Here is a 22,453-nt window from a genome sequence, read left to right on the forward strand (position 1 = left end):
ACTTAGTTGGCCAGCCCTCTGAGATGGTGCTCATCTATCATTATTTGTTTGTGGGAGGGGACTCTGTGAGGGAGGGGACATTGCTGCAGGAGGTAAACCTGCTCCCCTGAAATGAAAATATGTTGACAATCCCATTAAGTTTTGCTTCAAAACCTATTGCGATTTTTGCCACTGCACAAACGGTTCTCTGAAAGAGATGTTAATGGTTGTCTCACTTTTCTACCAGTGTTTTCTGTGTTCCTGTGTCAAAAGAAAAAGTTTCTGCTATGGTGCTTTAACATGTAACATTCAGCACATATCCCGCAGGAAAAAAAGATTTATTTGGTTAAATACACTGTTGACTATTCTTAGTTACCTTTTTAATCGCTTACTCTTAATTAAAATCTCAACTTAGCCAAAGCGAACATGACAGAAGAAAGAGCCAAAAGGACCCATATTTTCATGATTCAATGTGTTTGACATTGTTCTGTAACAGACAGACAGCAGCACTCTGCACTGAAACATTACAAAATTTTGTTCTTTTCCCCATATCTATGTCAATTCATGCAGTACTTTAAACAAGTGAATCCATGCTCTTGAGCACTAAACCAAGTCTCAGTGTTCAAAAGTAAACATATTAAAGTCTCCTCTGCAGAAACCCCTGCTGTGAAACAAATTGAAAATCAAATACAGCATTGTTTTCTATAATAAGAAGTAATTGAACTCTTTTCAGAGTTGCACTGAACTGGTTAACAGCCACCATGTTAGGAAAGTGCTAATTTCCCCAGCTTGGGGTATGTGTGTGTATGTGTAGTTATTTCCAAATCAAAAATGCAGTACCATAATATGTACCAAAGAAGCCACTTACATGTTCTCTGAATCTGACTTTCTTTGTGTTTCTGCAGGCCATGTGGCTGATGTTGCAAACGGATGAGCCCGAGGACTTTGTCATAGCCACTGGGGAGGTCCATAGCGTCCGTGAATTTGTGGAGAAGTCATTTAAGCACATCGGGAAAACCATTGTGTAAGTATGAACATAGGATCGTAGCCATGGGTTGAACATTTCTAGCCTGTTGCATTTGCTGTGTTAGAGAGTATTGTTTCTCTACATTCTTCTTTTTTTTGCTTCACTTTCTAATTTTGTAACATGTGAGACCTTCTGGGCATGAATGACTGCCACAGTGGATATGTCTAGTATTGCTCTCTAGATCATAAGAAAAAAATGTAGGCTGATAGGTCGTAATTTTTTATTCCACGTCTTCATTCTCTGTTCTCCCATTTACTCCCCACCTTGGGGGCCAGATGCCCCTCCAAAGATGTTAGTACGAGGGTGCTGTTCATCACCCTGCTGCAAAAGATTTTTTTTCTGCCCGATTCTCTATTTTGTGCCCCCAGGTCCCCACAGTCCTGCTCCCATCCTCTGCAATCTCAAGAGGTGACACCTGCCAACCCTGTTCTTTCCACGTGACAGCCCATCAGCCATACCACAAGGATTATGTAGCAACCCACTCTACATTCCTATTAGCTCTTCTCCTACTAAGCCATAAAAATGTTGAGCAGTGGGTGCAGAATGTTTACAATGCATATTCCACATAGTTTGATTGAAAATACAAAATTCCTTCTCAAGGCCATATAATAAAACCAGGATGGCTTGGTGAGCACTTTCTGTAATTTATATTTTTATTGTTTATTATTTTTTCAATTTCCCTCCTTCTGTATCTTCTCTGGGCCCCATGCATCAACATACCGATCTCAGCTGGAAAAGGGAGAGGAAAGCCACAGGCTCTTCCATGACGCTAGCGCCAGGGCTGTTCCTCAGGCCATCAAAGTCACTTGTGCAGCTGGTGAACTTTTGACAGGGCCAATAAGTTTTACTTGGGAACAAAAACTTGACAAATTCAATAAATATGCAGAAGTGCACAGATATATACAATATTATTTGAACAGCCAGTGGGTGGCTGGGGAGGTAATAACATTTTCTCCTCAATGAGTTTTTAGTCTGGTTTCAATTTTTGGCATTAACTTCCAGAAAAAATTCTGATGGGGGGAGAGACGCTGTATAAATAGAATTTCTAGCCCAAAAGCTCAGTTTTGGGAATAACTTTCTCTCCATATTTTTAGCATCTCTTGATAGCGCATGTCCCTGTATGATCACACATTGTCCCACATGCCTTAACAGTAGTGAAGTTTGACAGGGTAAAGGGGAGGTAGTAGGAGCTCTAGTAATTGCTTTGTCTTTCTTATTTTTTCTTCTTTTTCTATACTTCTGCTTCTTGTATTTATAAGCTAATTCTCCCTAGTAAGCATTGATATGAATATGCTGTGGATTCAGTTGCTCTGTATAAGTAAGAATTCTTGTGATTTTGAGAACTATTTTTCCCTGTCTAGTGTTGTTTGCAAAAGCAAGAATTAATGTTTGATGAACAACCTTTTTTTTTAAATTTTGATTACCTAAAATTAGAAACTGAAACATACAGGTCGGTGCCTAGCTGAATGTCTTTGTTTGCAGATGTTCTCAACATCTCAGTTTCTTTTGATGTCAATAAATTTATCCATTAGTTTAAAATTAAACTCCCTACTTTGGTGTTGGCCTAAGAAGTCTCAGCATTTCCCAAGACTGACAAATCAGCATGTAATTTTCAGAAAGCAAATTAAACCCTGGAGAAAACCTAAATGAAAGAACAACAAATACACAAATAAAAGTGAAAGTACTTCTACAAATAGCTTCTGTTATAGAGAGAATATTAAAGGCTTACTTTAGATTTAGTTGGTCCTAACACACAAAATTTTGTGTCCCATTTGTTTAATTTTCTGCTCACATATATTTCCATATGGTGGACTGCATATCATTCATGTTGGTGATTACTGCGGTCGGTGTTTGGATTGAATCAATCAGTCACAAGTTTCTCTCTCAGGGAAACTTCACAGTATGACTCCAAATGATGAGGTAGGGCAGGTATTTCGTGTGTACAAAAGCATAGTTGCATTTTTTTTTTACTAATCAACAAAAGTAATTTTCAAAAATTGTGTAAGAATCCACATGACATCTAGTGACATGGATTTTTAGGAACCTAAACCACTTTAGAAACAGGACTTGGGCTGCTAATCCCCATGGCTCTTCTGAATTTTTTCTTCACTGTGAATAAGTTATTAATTCCTTAAGCCACTTACAGGTGATATATAAATAGCTATACATATGGGAACTGAGGTGACATTTTAGGTGCTAATGATAACTTTGTCACTGATCATTTTGACGGTGGTGTAGATACAGTCTAGCCAGATAAATCAGCCATTCATTCCCCCTGGTGGGTGTAGTGTCACCTTCCAGGGTGTGGGTAGTGTCACAACAGACCCACTACTCATCCCACAGCCATCGTTCATCTTTCAAATTGCACTAGATGTAAAATATTTCTCAGGATTTGGAAAGTTTTGTTAAGAACCTCCATAATTTTTCTAGGCGTCAGCCCAGCCCATGCCTTTGCAGCACAGACACGCTCTCTCTTTACCCTCACTGGCTTCTTGGCCGGCCAGCTGGTAACCTCTCACATTCTTTGAAACCCCCAAGGGCTTTCTACTCCCACCTCCTCTAGTTTGAATATATCTTCTTCAGGGAGTTGCCTGGCAGCAAAATCCTCCCTTTTAGCATTGTGCGACCCTACTGGTGAGTCCCATTGATCTGTTCCTTTACGATTTATGAGGCACCTAAGAACCAGCACACCAGAGTGCAATTGCTACATGAGCTCCTGCGAGGACAGCTGCTTTCTTCCTGTCTCCCTTCCTTGAAGTTTGGTTGAGTTGTTTGGTTGTTTGAGGTTTGTTTTTTTTTTTTTTTTTTTTGCAGGGTTGCAGGTATTATGAAATTTTGCAATCTCAAAAACTTATCTGGGAAATTTCCAGCAGCCATTTCCACTGCTGTAAGTGATGGTACAGCTTCCCAGTATTGCTGTGCAATGTGCCTTTCAAAATTGATGGAATGATGGAGTAAACGGCCAGGAGGGATGTCGTGGCAAACAGCAGTTGGCAGAGCTCATAGTGCATCTAAGAACACAGGGCACGTGTGCAGGGACTCTTAACCATTGTTACTTTGTGCTTTGGCAGGGAAAGTTGCAAATGTAACAAAGTCTTAGCTGTCACATCTTGATATTGCAGTAGAGAATAGGAAGAAAAGCAATCCTGGCTGCCCCATGAACCAACTAAAAATATTTATTTTATTTTTTTAGGTTTTTGTCTTCCTAACAATTCACATTAACTTATACAGCTGAAAATCCAGGACAGCCTAAAAAGTCTTTCCAAGAAGATAACATAATACTCTGTCATAGCCAGTCATTAGCACATGTCAGGACTATGTCTTCTAGCCAAAATAAGAGAGAGAGAAACTTTACTACATTTTTGTAACTAATGAAATGTACAGCTGCAGTAAGACTGATTCTCTCTCTGAAATTGACTGCAAAGTGTACACAGAGGTTTATCTACCCTGTGTGGTTTTTTTCTTCTAACATTTCTTTTTCAAGGGAGAAATTTCAAATTATATTTATATAGTCCTCTGAATCATTCAAATTCAGTCCTTTGTACTAACAGGAAAGCCTCAGAGCTACAAATATTTTCCCCCTGTAAGGATTACACTTTTTTTCTTTTACTTTCCCTTCTACTTATTACTAATTAAGTAGTACTTGGGGGAAACACTTCCCGCCTATAATTTGAACTACAGCAGGGTAAACGAAACAGGCAAACGCTTGTCTTGACTAATTTTCTGTCATTAATCTTATTAAATTAGAACAGGATTGCAAAGATAGCCTGAAACCACTACAGCACTCAGAGTTCTTTGCAGAGTGCTACAAAGACTGCTGTCTGCGAATGTGGAAAGAAAAAAAGAAAAGAAAAAGAAAAAGAAAAAAAGAATAAAACTGTTCAAGCAGTGGAAAGATTTATTGTGTTTTTTATTAATCTAAAAATACCTGCACATTTGTTACAGAAATATTCATTGCTTCCAGGATCAGAATTAATTCAGTAGAGATGAATATTTTACTCTAGTCATTTTCCTCTACATACAAATTTTATCTTAACTAACATGCCAGTTGGTCTTATAAAAGATCACCCTAAAAAGGAGAAGTTTGCAGATAAGCTATAAGGTCTAATGAGGTGAACTACTAGCAGAAGTGGAGCAGTGGCCTCTTCAATGACAGTGAAAGTTGAACTGAGATTGAACTGAAGGAGGGTTTTTCTCATCTGTTTTTTTTCTCATTTTACCTTAAAACAGAAGGTTGGGTTACAGAAACACATGAGATTTGAAGGATTGCTGTAAGAATGGAAAGGCAACAATACGTTAGTAGTGGTGCTGTGGGGACATGGAAGAGGAGCCATCGAAAGTCATCATCAAAACAGCTGCTGTTTCCATGTCTGGCTTTTGCCCCACCAAAAATTGCTGGCTGGCCAGTGCTATGTGTTGTATTCATACTCATCTGAGCTCAGGAAAATCAGAAGCTTTCAGATGAGGAGGAAGGGAACAGATTCTCATACAGAAATTGGAGGCATTTTGAAGAGTGACAGTTGAAAAGAACCCATCCGTGTCAGTGAAGAATGCTGGCCTGGGTGAACCCGCGTGAGCAAGGGTCCTCACTTAGGACTGCACTGCTTTTATCACTGTTCTCCCCATAGAGTATATGTTTTAGGGGGGCATTTAACCCACCTCAGCCGAAGAATTAACTCTTCCAGCTGAGCAGGCTTTTGTTACTTGCTTATTGATACAAGGTTTTATCTGTAGGCAGACCTAATAACTGTTTCAGAACTCAAATTAAGGTTTGAAGACTGTAACAATTTAATTATCCAATTTCATACATCATAAGAGGTATGAGAGTTTCTCCTATAGGAAGACTGGGTGAGAATTAAATGTGGTGTTTCATGGGAAATTCCACATTTCCCCTCCCCCCAAATGAAATGAAAATAATTCTCACAACTGCAATTTGGAAAAATACATGAGTTCAGGTCAGCTGAACTGCTTTGTTTCTCTTCTAATCTCCTTTTAAAAAAAAGAATAACTTAAAAAGAATTTTTAAAGCCATTCTGAAAGAAAAAAAAAATTGTTCCATTCTGAAAAGGTCAAAGAATCTTTTTTAGATATTATTAATATAATTTTGTTCAGGTTGACAGTAATGGAACTTACTTGAAACTAACACTTTTCTTTCCAGAATGTTTTGATTTTCACAGAAGCATTCATATTCTTTGAGAAAACATTTTCTTCTCAACACTAGCTTTCACAATTTGGAGTAAGGGATAAGAGCTTCAAAAGATGTTCAATGAACTGAAAAAAAAGAAATCAAAAAATAGGGAGCATAGCATATGTTCTTTTTAAAAACTTGTAATGTGGGGAGTCACAATTTAGATTTTTGAAACTTGAGCTTGACAGTGCTGGGAATATAAAAACAGCATTAGCATTGTTTTAACTGTGTTCCTTTAGTGAACAAACACTGAAGGCCTGATTCATTATAGCATTTGAAAAACATTTTAAGTACATCCCTCTATGGTAGCATACTTGTTCTTTAGATTTAAGCACAAGATCATGGTTAAGCAATCCCTATCCTTGATTGCTTTGATGCACCAGAGCTACTGGCAAGATTGATGGTTGAGTTGGTGGCAAAGGAACATACGAAGAGTCATATTTAAAGTTTCCCTACAAAAGATTACTTGCAAAAGACATTAATGGTTTGTTATACGGTGTCCGTTTTGCTGTTTATAAAGTGCCAGTACAGAATGAAGTGCTTTGGCTTAATTTTGTCTGTAGCAGCAATCAGGCCACAAATCCAAGAAGTCTACACAAATGGTATCTCATATTAGCTGTGGAGGAAGAGCAAAATTTTCCTAAAATTTTATTTTTAATTAACTTATTGTTCATTTTCAAATGTGAAAATATTTTGTGTTGGCTTATAGTTGATTTAAAAGGTGTAAGTGATAGTTTTATTTTCCATAAAGAGGCTGAGCAGCTGTAGCTTCTAGTGGTTTTGAATATTTTTTTTAAATGCTATCAGTTCTGTTTCTACGTGAAGATCAAGCAAGGAGATGAAATGCATATACTTGTTCACTTTATCTGTGCTTTTGTGAAAGGTTTCATTTTTAGTTGATTTCTTCACTACCTCAAAAATATATGTACTTTGCCTTGTTTGCTTCTCATTTACAGCCATTTGGACCATTTGGTCCATTGCAGTGTTATTCCCACCCCTCATCGATTATCCCGGCTCCCCTGTGTCCTTCCCTGCCCACCTCACACCCCAACAGGCGGGGACCCCAGCTCTTCATCCTCAGAAAATCCTCTATACCTATGGATGTTTTTATAGCTTGAAGCTTGCTGTCTTACTGAATAGTTATAGGAAATGAAAAATAATTGGAATTTCCAGAGTTGAAGAAGAAAAGAATCATTCACGACCGCTGATAATAAGTATTACAACAGTAGTGATCTGCAGATATGGAATTAGCCTTAAATTAAATGCACTCTGTAAAACTAGAGTGTAAAAGCTCTTGAGGTGAAGAATCTTTTAAACAAGGAAACTTGCACATGCATTTCAAATGCGATTAACTTAGTTTTATGGAAATTTCTGAGGTCAGTGTTAGTAGTTGTATCCACCAGAGTTGACAATGACTATCGTCCTAAGCAATCCCAAAGCGCCCGTCTTCAACAGTGAGGCACTCGATGTGGAAGCGTAGATGCAGAGGGCATCAAACCCATGTTGTCAGTAGCGGACACATGGTCTTGTGCATCCTTCTCCCAGTACAGAGTGTTCTGGCATATGGCTGATGCCATCAGCTGTGAGGGCAAACCTTTGGTTCAGGAAGAAGGTGAAGCTCCCCAGTGTGGAGCAATGGTCTTGATGTAGAGGCTCATTGCCTGCAGGCTCTAGGACCAGCGTTTTGTGAAAAGCCTGCACTAGGCCAGCAGGCACCTGCCTGGAAGCCCTGGGCTTTGACACCAGCCAGGGCTTGGGGGGATCCACTCCCTATCCTGTATAAATTTAGCCCAGTCCTGATTAGCCAAACTTTCTTTAGCCAGGGATCTTTTGCATTTGCCCCAAGTTACGCAAGCCTATTTTCTTGCCTACTTGGGCATCCGCCCTGAGGAGCAGAAAGCTGAGTAGTCCTTGTGGCTGGAGCTATCTAAAACCACAGCAACATGAGGGTTCCCTGTGCCTCTTCCACCATGTTTGTGCTTCAAGATAATCTGACATTATGTTTTTCCAGTTAACAATTCCAACTGCAATTTGACTATAAATTTTGGTTTTGGTGGGGTTTTTTTCCTTTCCTTGTGGTTAGAGGAAGAGGGGAGGGGGAGCTGGTTAGCGAAATGGATGTTTTGATCCTGGTGTCAGGCTGGCCCCTGTGCAATCCCTTTTATCAGCAGTATGGTGTCCCCAGCTGTGAGCACTGAGGTGCCAGGAGTAATTCAAAGTATGGCTATCAAATGCTACTTTGTTCACAATGAGAAGTACTTTTTTTCCCTTGTGAACTTTTCACATTACTGGGCTGAACGAAACGGGTGGAGATTTCTTCTTAAGCTATTTCTATTGTTATATAACTTTGATAGCGACATTAAGTGAGTCTTTACTGGCTCGGCTGAGCCTTCTGGAGCCTGTTGGGTGTTAAATGGGGTTCTCTGCTCAGTGACCTCCAACAACAACTGACGTCTCCTGATCTAAGCGCTTCCTGTTGTTCTACTGGTGACGGTTAGCTTTCTATTAAGCTCATTTGAGTCCTGCACATTTTTACCCTCTGCCCTTTGAAGGGAGGGACTAATGTTGGTTTTGGCTTCTGAATGAAAACTTTGCAGCTCAGGCTTCAAACAGAGCAACTGTGAAAAAGAAAGAAAGAAAATTTAAATTATAAATCATCTTTAGCATCATGGCATGACTATTAACAGCTGACTTCACTGTGTCTATTATCTGTTGGAAATTATTTCAATGATGTGAAGTGTTCCCAGTATCAAGCATCCTACAGGCTTTGCTAGTCATCCAAAAGTCATGAGTTGTGCCTAAAAAATTGTGGGATTTAAAAACTAGTAATAATGCATATTTGGTATTTCCTTCCCCCTTTTGGTGTTTTAACCTTCATGGGTACACAGAGGTCACATTTTCAGACTTTCCTCCTTGGCCCTCAGGGCTAGAAACTCAAAAATGAAGGCTGAGATTGTCAAAGAATTAAATTCTTCTAGGAGCTTCAGGGGGGCAGGCAAGTAAGGAGAAATCAAATCTGTGACAAAATCCCAAGAGCTGGCAGTACAGTAAGTAAGTGGGAGGTAAGGGGTGCTTTTCTTTCATTGCTGGTGACTGAGGCTAAATAGTCTAAATCACAGTACAGATTTAAATTACATAGATTTTACTTGAACACAAAAAAGTAAAGGATTTCATCACTACACTTTTATGTCAAGCTGATTCGGAGCCCCATGATACATACTTAAAGGCAAAAAGCAAAGACAGGATAGAGTTTCAATCATAACTCTTGATTTTGTACATGGAATGGATTAGGTTTGATGCACCGATGTACATTCCTACATGTATCATCTCAAGCTTTCGTTTTGCGGGGAGCACTGTCCTCAGGCTTTCAGGCTGCAGGCTGGCCTCTCCAAAGGCAGAGCTAGTCACCCACCAAACCGTTCCTCTTCTGCTGCTCCCAAAATTTTAGACCAGGACAGTTGTTAACAAAACAGTTCACGGCGCAACCAGATCACATAAATTACAGCAAATTGCAGGCTGTTCAACACATATGAAACTAATTTGGACAAAGTAGCTGGCTTTCAGCTCACAGGTAGTAAGTACTGTTTACAGTACATGTATGTGAAGTGCCATGGCAAGATAGGACTGAAAACTGAAGAATGGTTTTTGTTTTGTTTTTCCTAGTTAAGCACAAATTAAATTATGCAGCTTAATGCTATTCAAACAGAGCTTCACATCCATAAAATTAACAGATTAAAGAGTTCCTGAAAGTATTGGCCAAAATACAAGAATTAAAAATATTTTAAGAAAACAGCTTTGAACCAATCCACAAATGAAAAACCTTACTGTCATTTTTATTTGCAGATACATGAGACATTCTGAAATCAGGACGTTTTATTTTCCCCTAGCATTATGTGTTTAATTTGGAAGTCCTGTATTTCAGACCTTCCACTGAATCAAAAACCAAAACAAAGAGACTTCAAAAGCCATTGTTGCTCCATTCAAGTCTAAACCCTGCCTTTGTTCCTATAGCTAATGAGTTTATACTGTCCTGCAGGGAGAATTGACACCAGCCTCAAGTAAATGAAAGCAGGCCAAATGTTGGTAAGATCAGAGCACTAAAGTAATTATGGGTTGATTAAATGTTTATCTTCTTTACAGGTGGGAAGGGAAGAATGAAAATGAAGTAGGACGATGCAAAGAGACTGGCAAGATTCATGTGACAGTCAATCACAAGTACTACAGGCCAACTGAAGTGGTAAGAAAATGCCCTCTGAGCTTTGCAAATGAATAATCCGATCACTCAGCCAATAAATTGCTGCATTTGGCCAGCAGTCTGTGAAAACGGCTTAATTGCACTCCTGCTGCCAGCTTTTAGAGCTCTAAATTAGCCTGCTTGTTGGCCCCCTCACAGCCAGCTACCTGGGAACGAGCAAACACGCAGGCAGGCAGGCAGGGAGCACTGCCCAGGAGCAGTGGGTTTGCTCTGTCACGGAGAGGCTACTCTGCTTCGGTCACCCTCTCTCAACAGGACAGGGGATTCTGAGGGGGGGTGAAACATTACCTTATGGGAAACAAAACAAAGTGTAAAACAATTTGTTATTCCTTCTGGTCTCAAATGAGTATATGGTCACCTCTCCTTCAGCTGCAAGAAGGGAAAGCAGAGGAAGGTGGGTGCTGATGGGCTTGATTTTTAAAGTACCTCCTTCTGTGTCTTCATGACAGTGTTTCAACTCCATCCAGTGAGTATTGCCTGTTCATCTTAGGTCTTTGTAACTGTGAATACCGCTAAATGCCCATTTTAGAAGTGCACATGTGCTTTGTTTTCTTGGGTGCTTTGCAGGGTCCCACTCAGTAATGCTCATTTGCAGAACACATCTTTACTCCCAGGAATGCCTCTGTGAAGTCTGCCAGGGGTGCTCAGCCAGCACACATTGGTGGCAGGACCAACCTGCTAACACCTGTGCTCAAATCACCTAGTGAATGTGCTGGGAGAGGAAAAAAGCAACAGTATTTCCAAGTCAGGCAGGATGGTGGCAATGCACAGAGATGCTACAGGATGGAGCCTGGTTTCTGGACACTGGGAACATAGCCCCAGTCGTGCGATGTGGGAGTGGGTGTGCCCAGGAGAGGATGTTCTTGGCTCCTGAGGAGGGTGATACCAGCCCCACCGGCTGCTGATGCAGCATTGGCTGTCAGTCATCGGCTGTCAGTCCGTCCGTTCAGAAGTGCTGGCTTCAGCTGCCTCATTCAAGCAAGGTGTGATGAGAGCACGTTTGTCTTGAAGCGGATTGCAGGGTGGGAGTGGGGAGCTGCGTGTGTGGAAGTGGACATGGGTTCTAAAGTGGAAATTCAGAGGGAAATAGAGACTTTCATGTTATGCAAAAAAAGGGCTGGGCCCGTATATCAGAATCAAATGCTAGGAAGTCATTAAGAGCTGTCCGTCATTCTGTGCTTTGGTAAGGTGTCAGGATGATAAGGAGAACACACAGACAAAAGGACTTGCCAAACAGGAAAAGGACACTTGACCCAACAAGTCTGCGCTTTGTGAGACCCACTTTCCTGCTTTGTCATACCTCTTACTAACAAGTACATATTCACCACTCAAAATTCACGAGTAGTATGTAGCTATTCTGAAGCCCTTGCTGTAGTTCCACCTTATTCATGTTCTCAGACATTTTCTGCTGAAATAGTGGTGCCCATGGTCTCCTCTCTGTCCTTATTGATCTCCTTTTGGGAACACAATTTCCAGATTTTAAATTCAGCTCACTATACGCTTGTCCATTTTGGGACAGTGCATAACCACAGGTCCTTCGGGAATGCTCATGCAATTGCTAGTGGGTCCATACATGTGGAATGTGAGTGGAATGTGACCTTGAAATAACAGTGCATATAAACTCAGTAGATATCTGATGTTTATCTGAAATTATCTGGCCTGTTGTAGGCCACCTTCTCTTGGGCTCCATCTCTCTCTTCCACTGTCCCCATCTTGCCTTGCATTTAACACAGTTCCTACTTGATTCCTGTGGAACCCAAGAAGGCTGTGAAGCTGCTGAAGCATGATCAAGGTAGAAGCATAAAATGGGTTTTGAAGCACCTTTGTCTTAAGGAATATGCAGATGAACTGTGAGCAAACTCCTCTATGCAGAGATGTGGCATTCACTTCCTGCAATCAAAGTTTCCTTTTTCGAGCATCTCAGGATGGGTACCCAGAATCACTTTCATTGTTTTTAATTCTGGTTTAATTTCCATTCCTTATCAAAGGGAGGCAAACCTCTGTTTGTTTCAGTCAGGGAATCACATCTGTGCAATTCCAAAATGCCAGGCCAAAATTCAATCCATCATGAGAAAGCAAGGAAAAGCAATGAGAGAACTGAAATGGACTGGTGACATATGTCCCCTTCCGCCACCCTCACCAAGACCGCTGAAGGCAAGAAAACCTCAAGTTGATATTTGGAAGGAGGCTTAGCCAGATCAGTTAACAGGAATTCTGCTGTTGAATCCCAGCTGACACAGAAAATCTGATGCTCAGATTCTCATGTCTTATTTGGAAATGTTTCTGTCTGTCTGTCTCTCTAAAATTTAACATGGTATTCTGGAAAGTGAAAATAAATATCATTTAATCTTGTGTACAGTCAGGTCTGACAGTGCCAATACATTCATTTGAAAACACGTTTGTTTGCTTCAGTTAGTGATCCCTGGGGTCAAGGCTTCCCATTGAAAAGCTTAGCTGTACTGAAGAAGAAACCTTGAAATGTGAGCCTGTGTTCTGGTCAAACTAAGTAGACCCTTTGAATGCCTTGACTCTAAATCTCTTCACTCTGCTTTTGACTGCTTTGGGGCCCCCTGATATTTACTGGCCTTGGGAATTGTTCCTGCTAATGCTTCTAATGCCTGTCTCTCTACTTCCCTCCTTGCATCTTGCCAGCTACAAACCTATCAATATCATTTCTTTTGGCTTGTATCAAATTCCTATCAGTATCTTTTCTGACCCTTTTTAAATTGTATTTGGAGACTCTAACCTGCTTCAAGGATCGGGGAAGAATGATTACTTCTGCCTTTCTTAAAATCAGCACTGTTTTCACAGGAACTTCATGACAAGTTTTCTTTTTATACTGAACTTGATAGACTATGAAAGATGCTTTCATGCATTTTGCAGGCTTTTTTAGCACATGGCTAGTAAGGTCATACTTTACACTCATTTGCTGCCCTAGGCATGTGAAGATAAGTTTCCACTACAGTTTACTCACCTGTAAAATGTAGATACTTCAGAAATGATCTCACTAGCCTTTTCTGCTTTTGTTACAATCAGAATGTTCATGTTGTAGGTAGGCAACTTAGTCTATACTTGGATTTAAATAACCTATTTGGTTTTCACAAAAATAATATTAAAATTAATTTTAAATTTCTTTTAAAATTTAAAAGAGAAATTCAGTGAGCCACCTCAGTCAGTTGGAAACAAGCAGCCCTGCAGCATGGGATGTCAGAAGCATCAGGTCTCTCAACCCCTGCAGTTGGGTAATTTTTAGAGAATTAGGGCCTGTCTTTAATTTTCTTATCTTTCAGCAAGATAATTGCTATTAATTTGCACGTAGAAATTTCCCTCCAAGAATTGCACAATTGCTTCTAATCAAATTATGCCTGTTAAGGTGTTTGAGTAAAATTGCCTCTATTTTTTTTTTTTTTTGCATGGCAGATATTAAGCTAACAGTTCTATAGCAGCTTGCTTCATTTGATTGCCCTTTCCTGCAACAATGAAGATTAACTCCAGCTCTCACTGGTCTGTCCTGTCATCACAGAACTTAAGATGTATGTATCTCTCTGTTAGGAATTTATGTTACTTTTTAAAAGGGGAAAAAAAAGAAACCTTTCCACCATATGTAAAGGTTGTTTTTTCTCTGAAACTAATGCTCTGCATGTGTTACAGGGAATTCTTCCCCTTCCCTCCCACCTGTTTCTGCTGTTGTCCTACAGCTTGCCTAGGATAAGAACTGCAGGTTGTATTCATGCATCACATTTGTTAGGGGCTGGCATGGCTCTAACTCTGAGGATGTACATACATCAATGCAAATTTCTTTCCTTTAAGCAAGCCCTGGAAACTCTGTCACAATGTGATGTTAATATTTAAGCAGTCATCTGGCCTCTTATTCTTCTTCTTCAAAGAAAAAAGGGCATGCTAACTTCTTCCTTTTATTATATGCCTTAAGCAATTAAGCATTTTCCTCCCAGTCTGTTCTAGCACTGATATAAATGAGACTCCACGTAATGGTTAGGAGAAAAAATTCATGGCAGTGTCAAAAGATACTTCATCCTCCTGGAATTATTTCTTTGAAATTGCTCTTTCTAGCTCCTAAAAAGTTCTGTATCCCTCCTTACCAGGTTGTTTACTTTCCAAAGGATTGTTTGTCATATCTAAATATCTAAATTTCCCAAGTCTTCTATGTGTTGCTTACGCTAAACTTTACATCTTTACTTAACTGCATTTGGCCTCAGTTGCCCTTTTTTCCTCCTTGGAATTAAGCAAGACGGCTTTAAATTTCAGCCTCTTCAGATGTTTTTTTAAAAATTCAGCTCTATGTTTCCCATGTTTCATAGGATTCCAGTAAAAATTCCTTGGGGCATATCACATTCTCCCAAAGTCAGCTTTCTTAACGTCAAAAACATTTCTGAACTCCTTTAAGTGTTCCTGCCCTAAAGAGCATTTAGAGTCTAATGAAACTATGATCACAAAACCCTAAATGCCCCGCACTTCCACTTTAGCTTTCATACAAGCTTCATTTCCTACCCTTAAGTTCAGAGCCACCTGTGACTGTAAGCTGTTCAGATGTCTGCACGAGGAAACACATGCTTCCCTTCCTCAAGGATCTTTTTGCTCATCAATGTCAATATGCGGCCTGTATTAATACTCATGAAAATGAAATGGGAGCATTCAAGGAAGAATAATCTTCAGATGATTTTCCTGTCTATTTTCCTCACTAACAGCCAGGTAAAGAAGTTGCAAGTTGCCATAATTCTGACAGTCTTCTCTTATCTGTTTTGTTTTTTTTTTCCCTCCTCATTCTGAAAATGTATGTCAACATCTGAAAATTACTGGCTTGGTAAATGATTACCTCTGTTGTCCTTAATTCTCCTCCAAGCTGACTTTGCTGCTGTGTCAGCCAGAATGTTTATATCTTTCCTCACTTCAAACTCAACATTCTCTCTGCATTGCTCTGCCACCCTCTTCCTTTTATTTGTCCCTCCTGCTAATAAAACCTGCAGTAGGTTGTTTGTTTGTTTGTTTTAGTTAAGGCCTCACATATCAGGCATTTCAGAGGTATCTCTGAAAACATACATGTCAAATTCACCCAAGTAAAATAATGATTAGTAGTAACTTGTCTCTGTATAGCATCTGCAAGGCACTGAACACTTAACATATTTTAAATGTTTCTCAACAAGCATGTGAAAAGGGTTTAAAAAAAATAGTATCACTGCGTTTCTGCTTCTGAAACAAATGTATGGCAGAGTAGACAGACTACACTACTTGAGTGAGATCATGAGGCGGTGGCAAAGTTAGGAGAGCCTGATGACGTTGTGCTCTGCTGCCCGTCCTAGTGGACACAATCGTCCCTCCACAGGTAGCTTTATACTTTTTTATCTCACCCTGATTTTGTTCATCTTAGTTGTTCCTTAGAAGACAGGAAGATCATTTTTGCTATCAGGTTTTCCTCTCAGTATGTCACCAAATCTGAGAAGCTTCAGTAGGCTCATGTCCAGTCTTGCTCACTGTCTAGTTTAATCCTCTTAAAAGACTCATAACCGGAGCCCTAGCTTACCTCCTTTCTTGTGGGAGCAGATACCTCATATGTGCCCCTCCAACACTCCCACACACATTTCTGGCTTTTTGCTTCATAACTAGCTCATTACATCAGTATTAGACAGGCGCATCCAGTAAAGGAATCCCTCTGGACGCCACTGTTTGCAGTGCTCATGTGCTGTGCTTTACTCAGTTGCTTCTCTTTGCGTCATCCTGCTCCTCCTCTGCTGTGCCTCCAACAAAATATTTCTCTGGCAACTTCTACAGCTGGCTCTGTTCCCCTTCCTCCTTCACCACCTCTTTCCCTGCTGTCATTCCTGAGGTTTTGAAACCAGCCATGTGTCATCTGTGACCTTCACATCTTCATTGATCTTCCTGAGAACACCAGCCTGTCTCTCTGAGTCTGCTTTCTGATCCCCTAATACCACAACTACCCGACAAGACCAGCCAGAGGAAGAGGCGTCCTTACCTCCTGGGGTCTAAGTTGGAGTGCTTTTGCACCCTGGGTGTTGCGCCATATGTTCATTTACAAGATCAGTAGTTTTTCTTCAGAAACGTTCAGACTAGCTGAAGAAATCTCTGACTGACTTTGGGCAACAAAATTTTCCCCTCTGGGTAAAGAGATTGCAACCCCATTGAAAAACTAGTGTGTAAAGATAAAGCTGTCATCCAGGCAGAAGGGCTGGTGATTTTAATTCATTGCTCATTTTTCTAAATGCTGTTGACACATCATAGCAATTAGTGGCAATCTTGGATGTGACAGATCCAGGTTCAACTCCTGAAAACAGATTTTTAAATTAAACTTAGGTGACTGGAGGATTAAGGCTGACGGAGAGATGACTGAGGATAGAAGGCTGTTTACCTCCTTAATTAGGCCCTGATTCAGCCAAGCATCCAAGCAAGTACTTCACTTCAAGGGCATGAATAGTTAATAGGAACAGTTTCCATACCTGGAGCTAAGAGTGTGCTTACGTGCATTGCTGCATCTTAATATGAAGCAAAGCAATTCATCTGTGATGGGAACTGAGATGGCCAGCCCAAACATTTGTGGGAACTTAGGAGGTGCCAGCTGATTATTCTTGTTTGCCTGCCCCATTGTACGTGAGCACAGTACTCGGGAGCAGAGATGGTGACATAGCTCAAGACAGTTTCTTTAGCCAGGTTCTCTTAGGGTGGCTTTGCAGGCAAGAAGGGATTAGACCAAGTTCATGCAGTTTGTAGTTTTAATCAACCGCTCCTGCAGTGACGTTTCCTGCCCGTAATTCTTCTCTGTCTTCCTGGCAGTGGGGGGTCTTACCACCACCCCTTCACTTATTGATGTTTATTCATGCATAGAAAGTCTCTCTTTATCTCAACTCTTATCCCCTTGCCTCCCCCTTCTCTTGGCCTGCCATTTGGCCTCCTCCTCCCCCTTGTTATCTCTGTCTGTTGTCTCACCCTCATTTGGACCATCCCTTGTTTTCTTATCTCTGCCTGTCCTATGCCTGTCCCATACAAATGCTCCCTGTGCTCCAGCAGATGTGGTGGGAAATGCAAAGCCTCTGAAGGGAAGTCATGGGGCTGGGAGAAAGCCTGGAGCGGGCAAAAGCCATGACAGAAGTCCAGACTCAGGCAGCACCAAAGATACGTTTGGCACGATTGCCAAGTATTCCCTCCTGCCGACGGCCTCCACCACCCACAGCCTATTCCCCATTTCCTACATGAGATCAGACATTCGAAAGAGCTGAACTGTGGTTCGGACCACATTTTGGAGTGCCCAGAGTACTGGCAGAATGGCTCAGCACAAAACTGTTCCCACCAGGGCTTTCTAAAGACCTTGGTGTCGGAGGTGGTTGAGGTCACTTACGGATCTGACCGCTGGTTCGCATTCAAAAGTGGGAGCATGTCTGAAGATCTGTCTCCCTTTCAGAAACTGTTTATTTTGTTTTACAATGGGATTTTAAAAGTCAAGCAATATGTTAACAATACTGTTCATATTTTGAGTGTTTCCCACCATGTTGTAACCTTTTCTTTTAAGTGTGCTGTGCCAACTCAACTCTTGCAATGGTTTTAGAGGCAGCACAGAACCATAAATGACATGATTTATATGAAAATAAAAATGGCTTTTGAATACAGAGGATATGAAACAGAGGTGAGGTTTCCTTCAGCAAATCTGGAATTAAGGGCTAGACTCCTGTTTAATTTCTTCAGTCTTCGCAAGAGCTTGCCTGCCTTCAGCTGTTTGTATTTTATTTTATGGGTGAGTGGGTGCACAAAGGAAAATGACAGCCATAGAGTGTTTGGGTGTTTCATCTGAGAAGCCATGAGATGGTTTTAGTATTGTTAAAAGCAGCTTCTGCTGCTACCAGTCAGTGGTTTGCTGGGGGCATAGCTGTCTCAAGCTCAGGTATGCCATGGCATCTAATATTTTTCCCGCTTGAAAGATGGTACTTCAAGCCATTGATTCTCAAAATCCTATGCCACCTCCTGCAAAATATGTATCAGTGTTACTTTGGTGCTGCTGAAGACGTTACCAGAATGAGTGCAGTTGTCCCTCTGAGGGACAACCCAGGGCAGTGTGAAAGGGCCATATGGACCAGGTTAGGAGAAACACATAAAGAGGTAGCCAGTTCTGAGGAAGCAGGAGGGTTTGGGGGTTTGCCTCCAAAAGGTTTCATTTCATGTTTTTCAAGTGTTTCACAGTCCAAAAATGGCAGTAGGTTTCTTTCACTTTCTTCTTTTATTTCTTCAGTTACTTGAAGTTTATTCTCCTAGAAAATGTGGAATATTTTAACTTTACTTATGGAAAAAAAAATTCAAAAACTATTCTGCTCAAAAAAAAAAAGGGAACAAAATTGGCTTTTCAGTTTTTCTAAGGAAAGCCTAATTTGGGGAGTGGGACGGTACTTTTCTGGCGTAGTCAAGCTTTCTTTTAGATTGATCCTAGAGGTCTTCTGTCTCCCCCAAAAAATCCACAAGAAGTTTTTGTTCAGACTCATATCTCTGTCCTTCACCTTTTACAATTTCTCTCAAAGGGGCAAATGGTTGAAAGGAAGTGGAGGCTTGGAAGTGGTTGTTTAAAAAATAAATAAACCTTCACCTTTCCCCTCTATCACCTTTAGAGTCATCATTTGTAAATTAACAACTTCATGATGGAGGCATGAAGAGGTGGGACCTTTGTTATTGCTGCTACCCTGTGATGATGATGTTGATGAGTGCTTAACCACCTTCCATATCTTCATGTCTCATCTTTGTATTCCACTAAAAACCTGTAGCAGTGATTCTGACCTCATCAAAACTTAAAAACATTTTACATTGTTAATTATTTTTTAGTATCCTTAATACTTCCCTAGTGTTCAAGGAGAGCTTGTATGGTTGAGTTGCAGGGGAAATTGAACCTTGTAGATCTAAACAACTTTCAAAAGTTCTTTTTTTTTGTTGCTGAATAAAACCCTAGAAAATTATCTCTGTGGCATAAACATCTACAGTACTTGTCATGAACCAGGAAATGGATCTTCGTGCCCATCTTGGATGCTCCCCAAACCGTCTGATGTCCCAGCTGGGTGGGTAAAAGAGGAGACCAATTATCTGCAGGGCAGGGGAGACTTAAACATTAAAGAGCTTTATGCCTAGGATCAGCTGGAATTTTTGCTCATTCCTCACATATAATGTCTGAGCTTACCAAAGCAGACAATATGAAAAATATTAACAGGATTCAAGAAGACATTAGTAATAGATTAAGAGTGCATGCCTTCCTTGCAAGACTCTTTTTTTTTTTTATTTTTTTTTCCTTTCAGCCAGAAAAGTCTAAAGGTGAGTAGGTGAAGCCAATTTTAATAATTCACAGACGATAATACATTTATTTCTCACTTGACAGAGCTAGTGTTTAAACTATTAGCATTGTCTGGCATAACATAAAACAGGATCAGTCACTCATCCCTTTGAAACATCTAACCTGGCCTCATTTAAATTTCTTCCTTCCAGCTTTGCCAGTACATTTTAATAGCCTTGGTAGAGCTCTCAGCTGACTTGTGACTTCAGACTTTATCTACCAGGTTGTGGTTAGGAATAGAGTAAGACAGCGCCATTCCTCATCAGCTTTTTCTGTATGCAATGACACAGAAACCTCAGTGCTTACAGATAGCCATTGAAATTCAAAACAGACCACTTGACTGCAGAACAGAGTTCTTAAATCAGATTTTCTTTTTGGAACACTGTTCTGTAATTTTTGAAAACACACTTTTTTTTTTTTTCCTTCAGATTGCTGAACTGGTACTACTTTGCAGTCATGCTTTGTGTTGAATAGCTGTAAGGGGAAAGGTGGATTAACAATAACAAAAACAAAAAAAAAAGTGTTTTAAAATAGGACGCCTCCCTGTTTTTTTACAATAATCTGTGACAAGTTCATGTTTATAATTCACTACATCTGGTACTGACTTAGTGCTTTGCAGACCTTAGTTTTACAAATTTCCAGATTGGGTGACTAGGAGTTGAATTGCTTGGTTTTATTTTTTTCTTCTGTTTGACCCATAAAATACTACACTTCCACCTTCTGATTTAGAAAGCAAAAACATATATTAAAGCTTCTTTACAATAACAAAGACTTCTGACTAAAGCAATTGGCTCCCACTATAGTTTTCCCTTAGATAACAGTTGTAAATTTCCAAACCTCTAATCTTTGGCAGCATTTCCCTCTTGTTCCTAGTTTCTGTTTCCATGTGTTGGGGGAGATCAAAAAGTGGGTTATGAAGGTGAAATTGGAAACAGAGGAAATGTGAGGTTTTAGGAAGAGCTCAGGTGAGTGATAGGGCCAAGTTTGCTCTATGCACTGTTTTCATAGCTATGAAACAAAGCCTACTGGGGCCTCCTCTCATACTGCAGTGTCACCACTGATCACATGTTGTGACATTCACTCCTCACTCCAAACAATTCTTCTGTAGTGCTAATCCTGTAAGGTTACCACAGTCTTTTATCCTGCACATAGTTGGCTGAAAGGGCTTGCAGATGAGTATCCAAGGTAGAATTTAGCTGTTTTTCCTGACCTTTCTTTCCCTGTCCCCTCCCCAAGGTGCTTATTGTTATTCTCTCTGTATTTCACATATTTGTTAGATGTCTTCTGGACGGCTTCTAGGCTTAAAATAAAGACCAAAATTAATCTTGACTGATGAGGTGAATCCCAAAAGAGTCAGACAGCTCAGGCATTGTAAACAAAAAGTTGGCATGATTAGAATCTGACTAGCCCTAAAGGTAAGCCACCCACCTCTATAATAATTCAATAGCTGTGTGGCATAATGAATGCAAGGGGAAGGTGGACAAGGGAGTAAAAACAGAAACACAGGAAGGTGCATTATTCACAACAGTAGAGATTCACAACAGTGAATACTTATGTGCGCTTGAAGAGCAGCCAAAGGGAGTTGGTGATGGATGACAGGCAGTCTGCGTGCTGGAAAGCTCACAAGAAGTATTCTTATTTTTGCCTTCTAGTACTAGCGACCACAATTAGTTCTACTTTGGCTTAACTGCTGGATGGAGTTAAAAAAAAAAAGACATGACTGACTTAATTAAGTTCTTAAATATAGCTTTGTGAAGGATTTCCTACTCCAGATTAATGCCTGGAACAATTATCTTTGATACCCTTGATAGCATAGCTTGCTATGACTGAGAATACCCAGGATGCAAACATCTGCATCCAGCAGCTACTTCAGCTAGTGATTTGCTTTCAGAAGAAACAGGTGTCAGGGCCATGACTGCTGGGGGGAAACTTCTGGGAGAAACCGTCCATATGCGCAGGTACGTGGCAGTTGATGTACTTGCTGTGTTTTTTTGTGAGGATGAGCATTATATCCCAGAGTTCATCAAATGGGCATTTCGTACATTGACGTACGGACAACTGACTGGAAGGTTTAGCTACAGCACTGAGACAACACAGACAGCTGCCATTCACGTATCTGGGTATGACTTACCAGGACTGTGAGCTGGGAGGGACTATTTAGAAATGTGACAAAGTGGTTGGAGTCACTGTTGCTTTTGGCTGAGACTGCCAAGGATTGTCCCATTTATGGTGGTATGAGTAAAGGGTCTGCTGAAGGGATATGCGCAGTGGTCAGAGGAATGTAATCAGTAACTCATTTTCCACACACCAATGAATGCCAGTGACTGCTAGAGACAGAAAGAGCTAAATGCATGAGATGCGAATGCATCCTTGGTTTGTGTATCAACTTTCCCCTTGGTACCAACTACTTTTTTTTCTGTAAAGCCTGAAGAAGTTGGGTTGTCCCTCAGGTCTTCCAGTGTCTTTTTTAACTGCCGAGAACTCAGCTTGACACTGTTTGCAGTTGCCAATGAGCAAAACTTCACAAGACACAGTATATCAAGAATGCCCTCAAACATTGTGTGATGTGAAGGCTTTCTTAGGCATCCTGTGTAACCTGTCAAAGACAGTTCAGGAGACTGGCACACTCCAGCAGATGTATCACACCCATGTCTCTCTTCCAAAAGCTGTGAG

General features: G+C 40.5%; 1 protein-coding gene across 1 annotated transcript in view; it reads left to right on the forward strand.

Annotated features, from left to right (window-relative positions):
• Positions 1-22,453, forward strand: part of GMDS (GDP-mannose 4,6-dehydratase) — a gene marked incomplete at its 5' end in the record, with an annotated part of 433,056 nt that overhangs the window by 348,278 nt on the left and 62,325 nt on the right. The window contains 2 exons of the mRNA XM_082306673.1: positions 885-1,003; positions 10,335-10,431. Coding sequence (XP_082162799.1) covers positions 885-1,003; positions 10,335-10,431 — 216 coding nt within the window. The remainder of the gene's footprint in view (positions 1-884; positions 1,004-10,334; positions 10,432-22,453) is intronic.

The sequence above is a fragment of the Platalea leucorodia genome (assembly GCF_965183815.1).
Source record: "Platalea leucorodia genome assembly, chromosome: 1".
In the NCBI taxonomy this organism is placed as follows: domain Eukaryota; kingdom Metazoa; phylum Chordata; class Aves; order Pelecaniformes; family Threskiornithidae; genus Platalea; species Platalea leucorodia.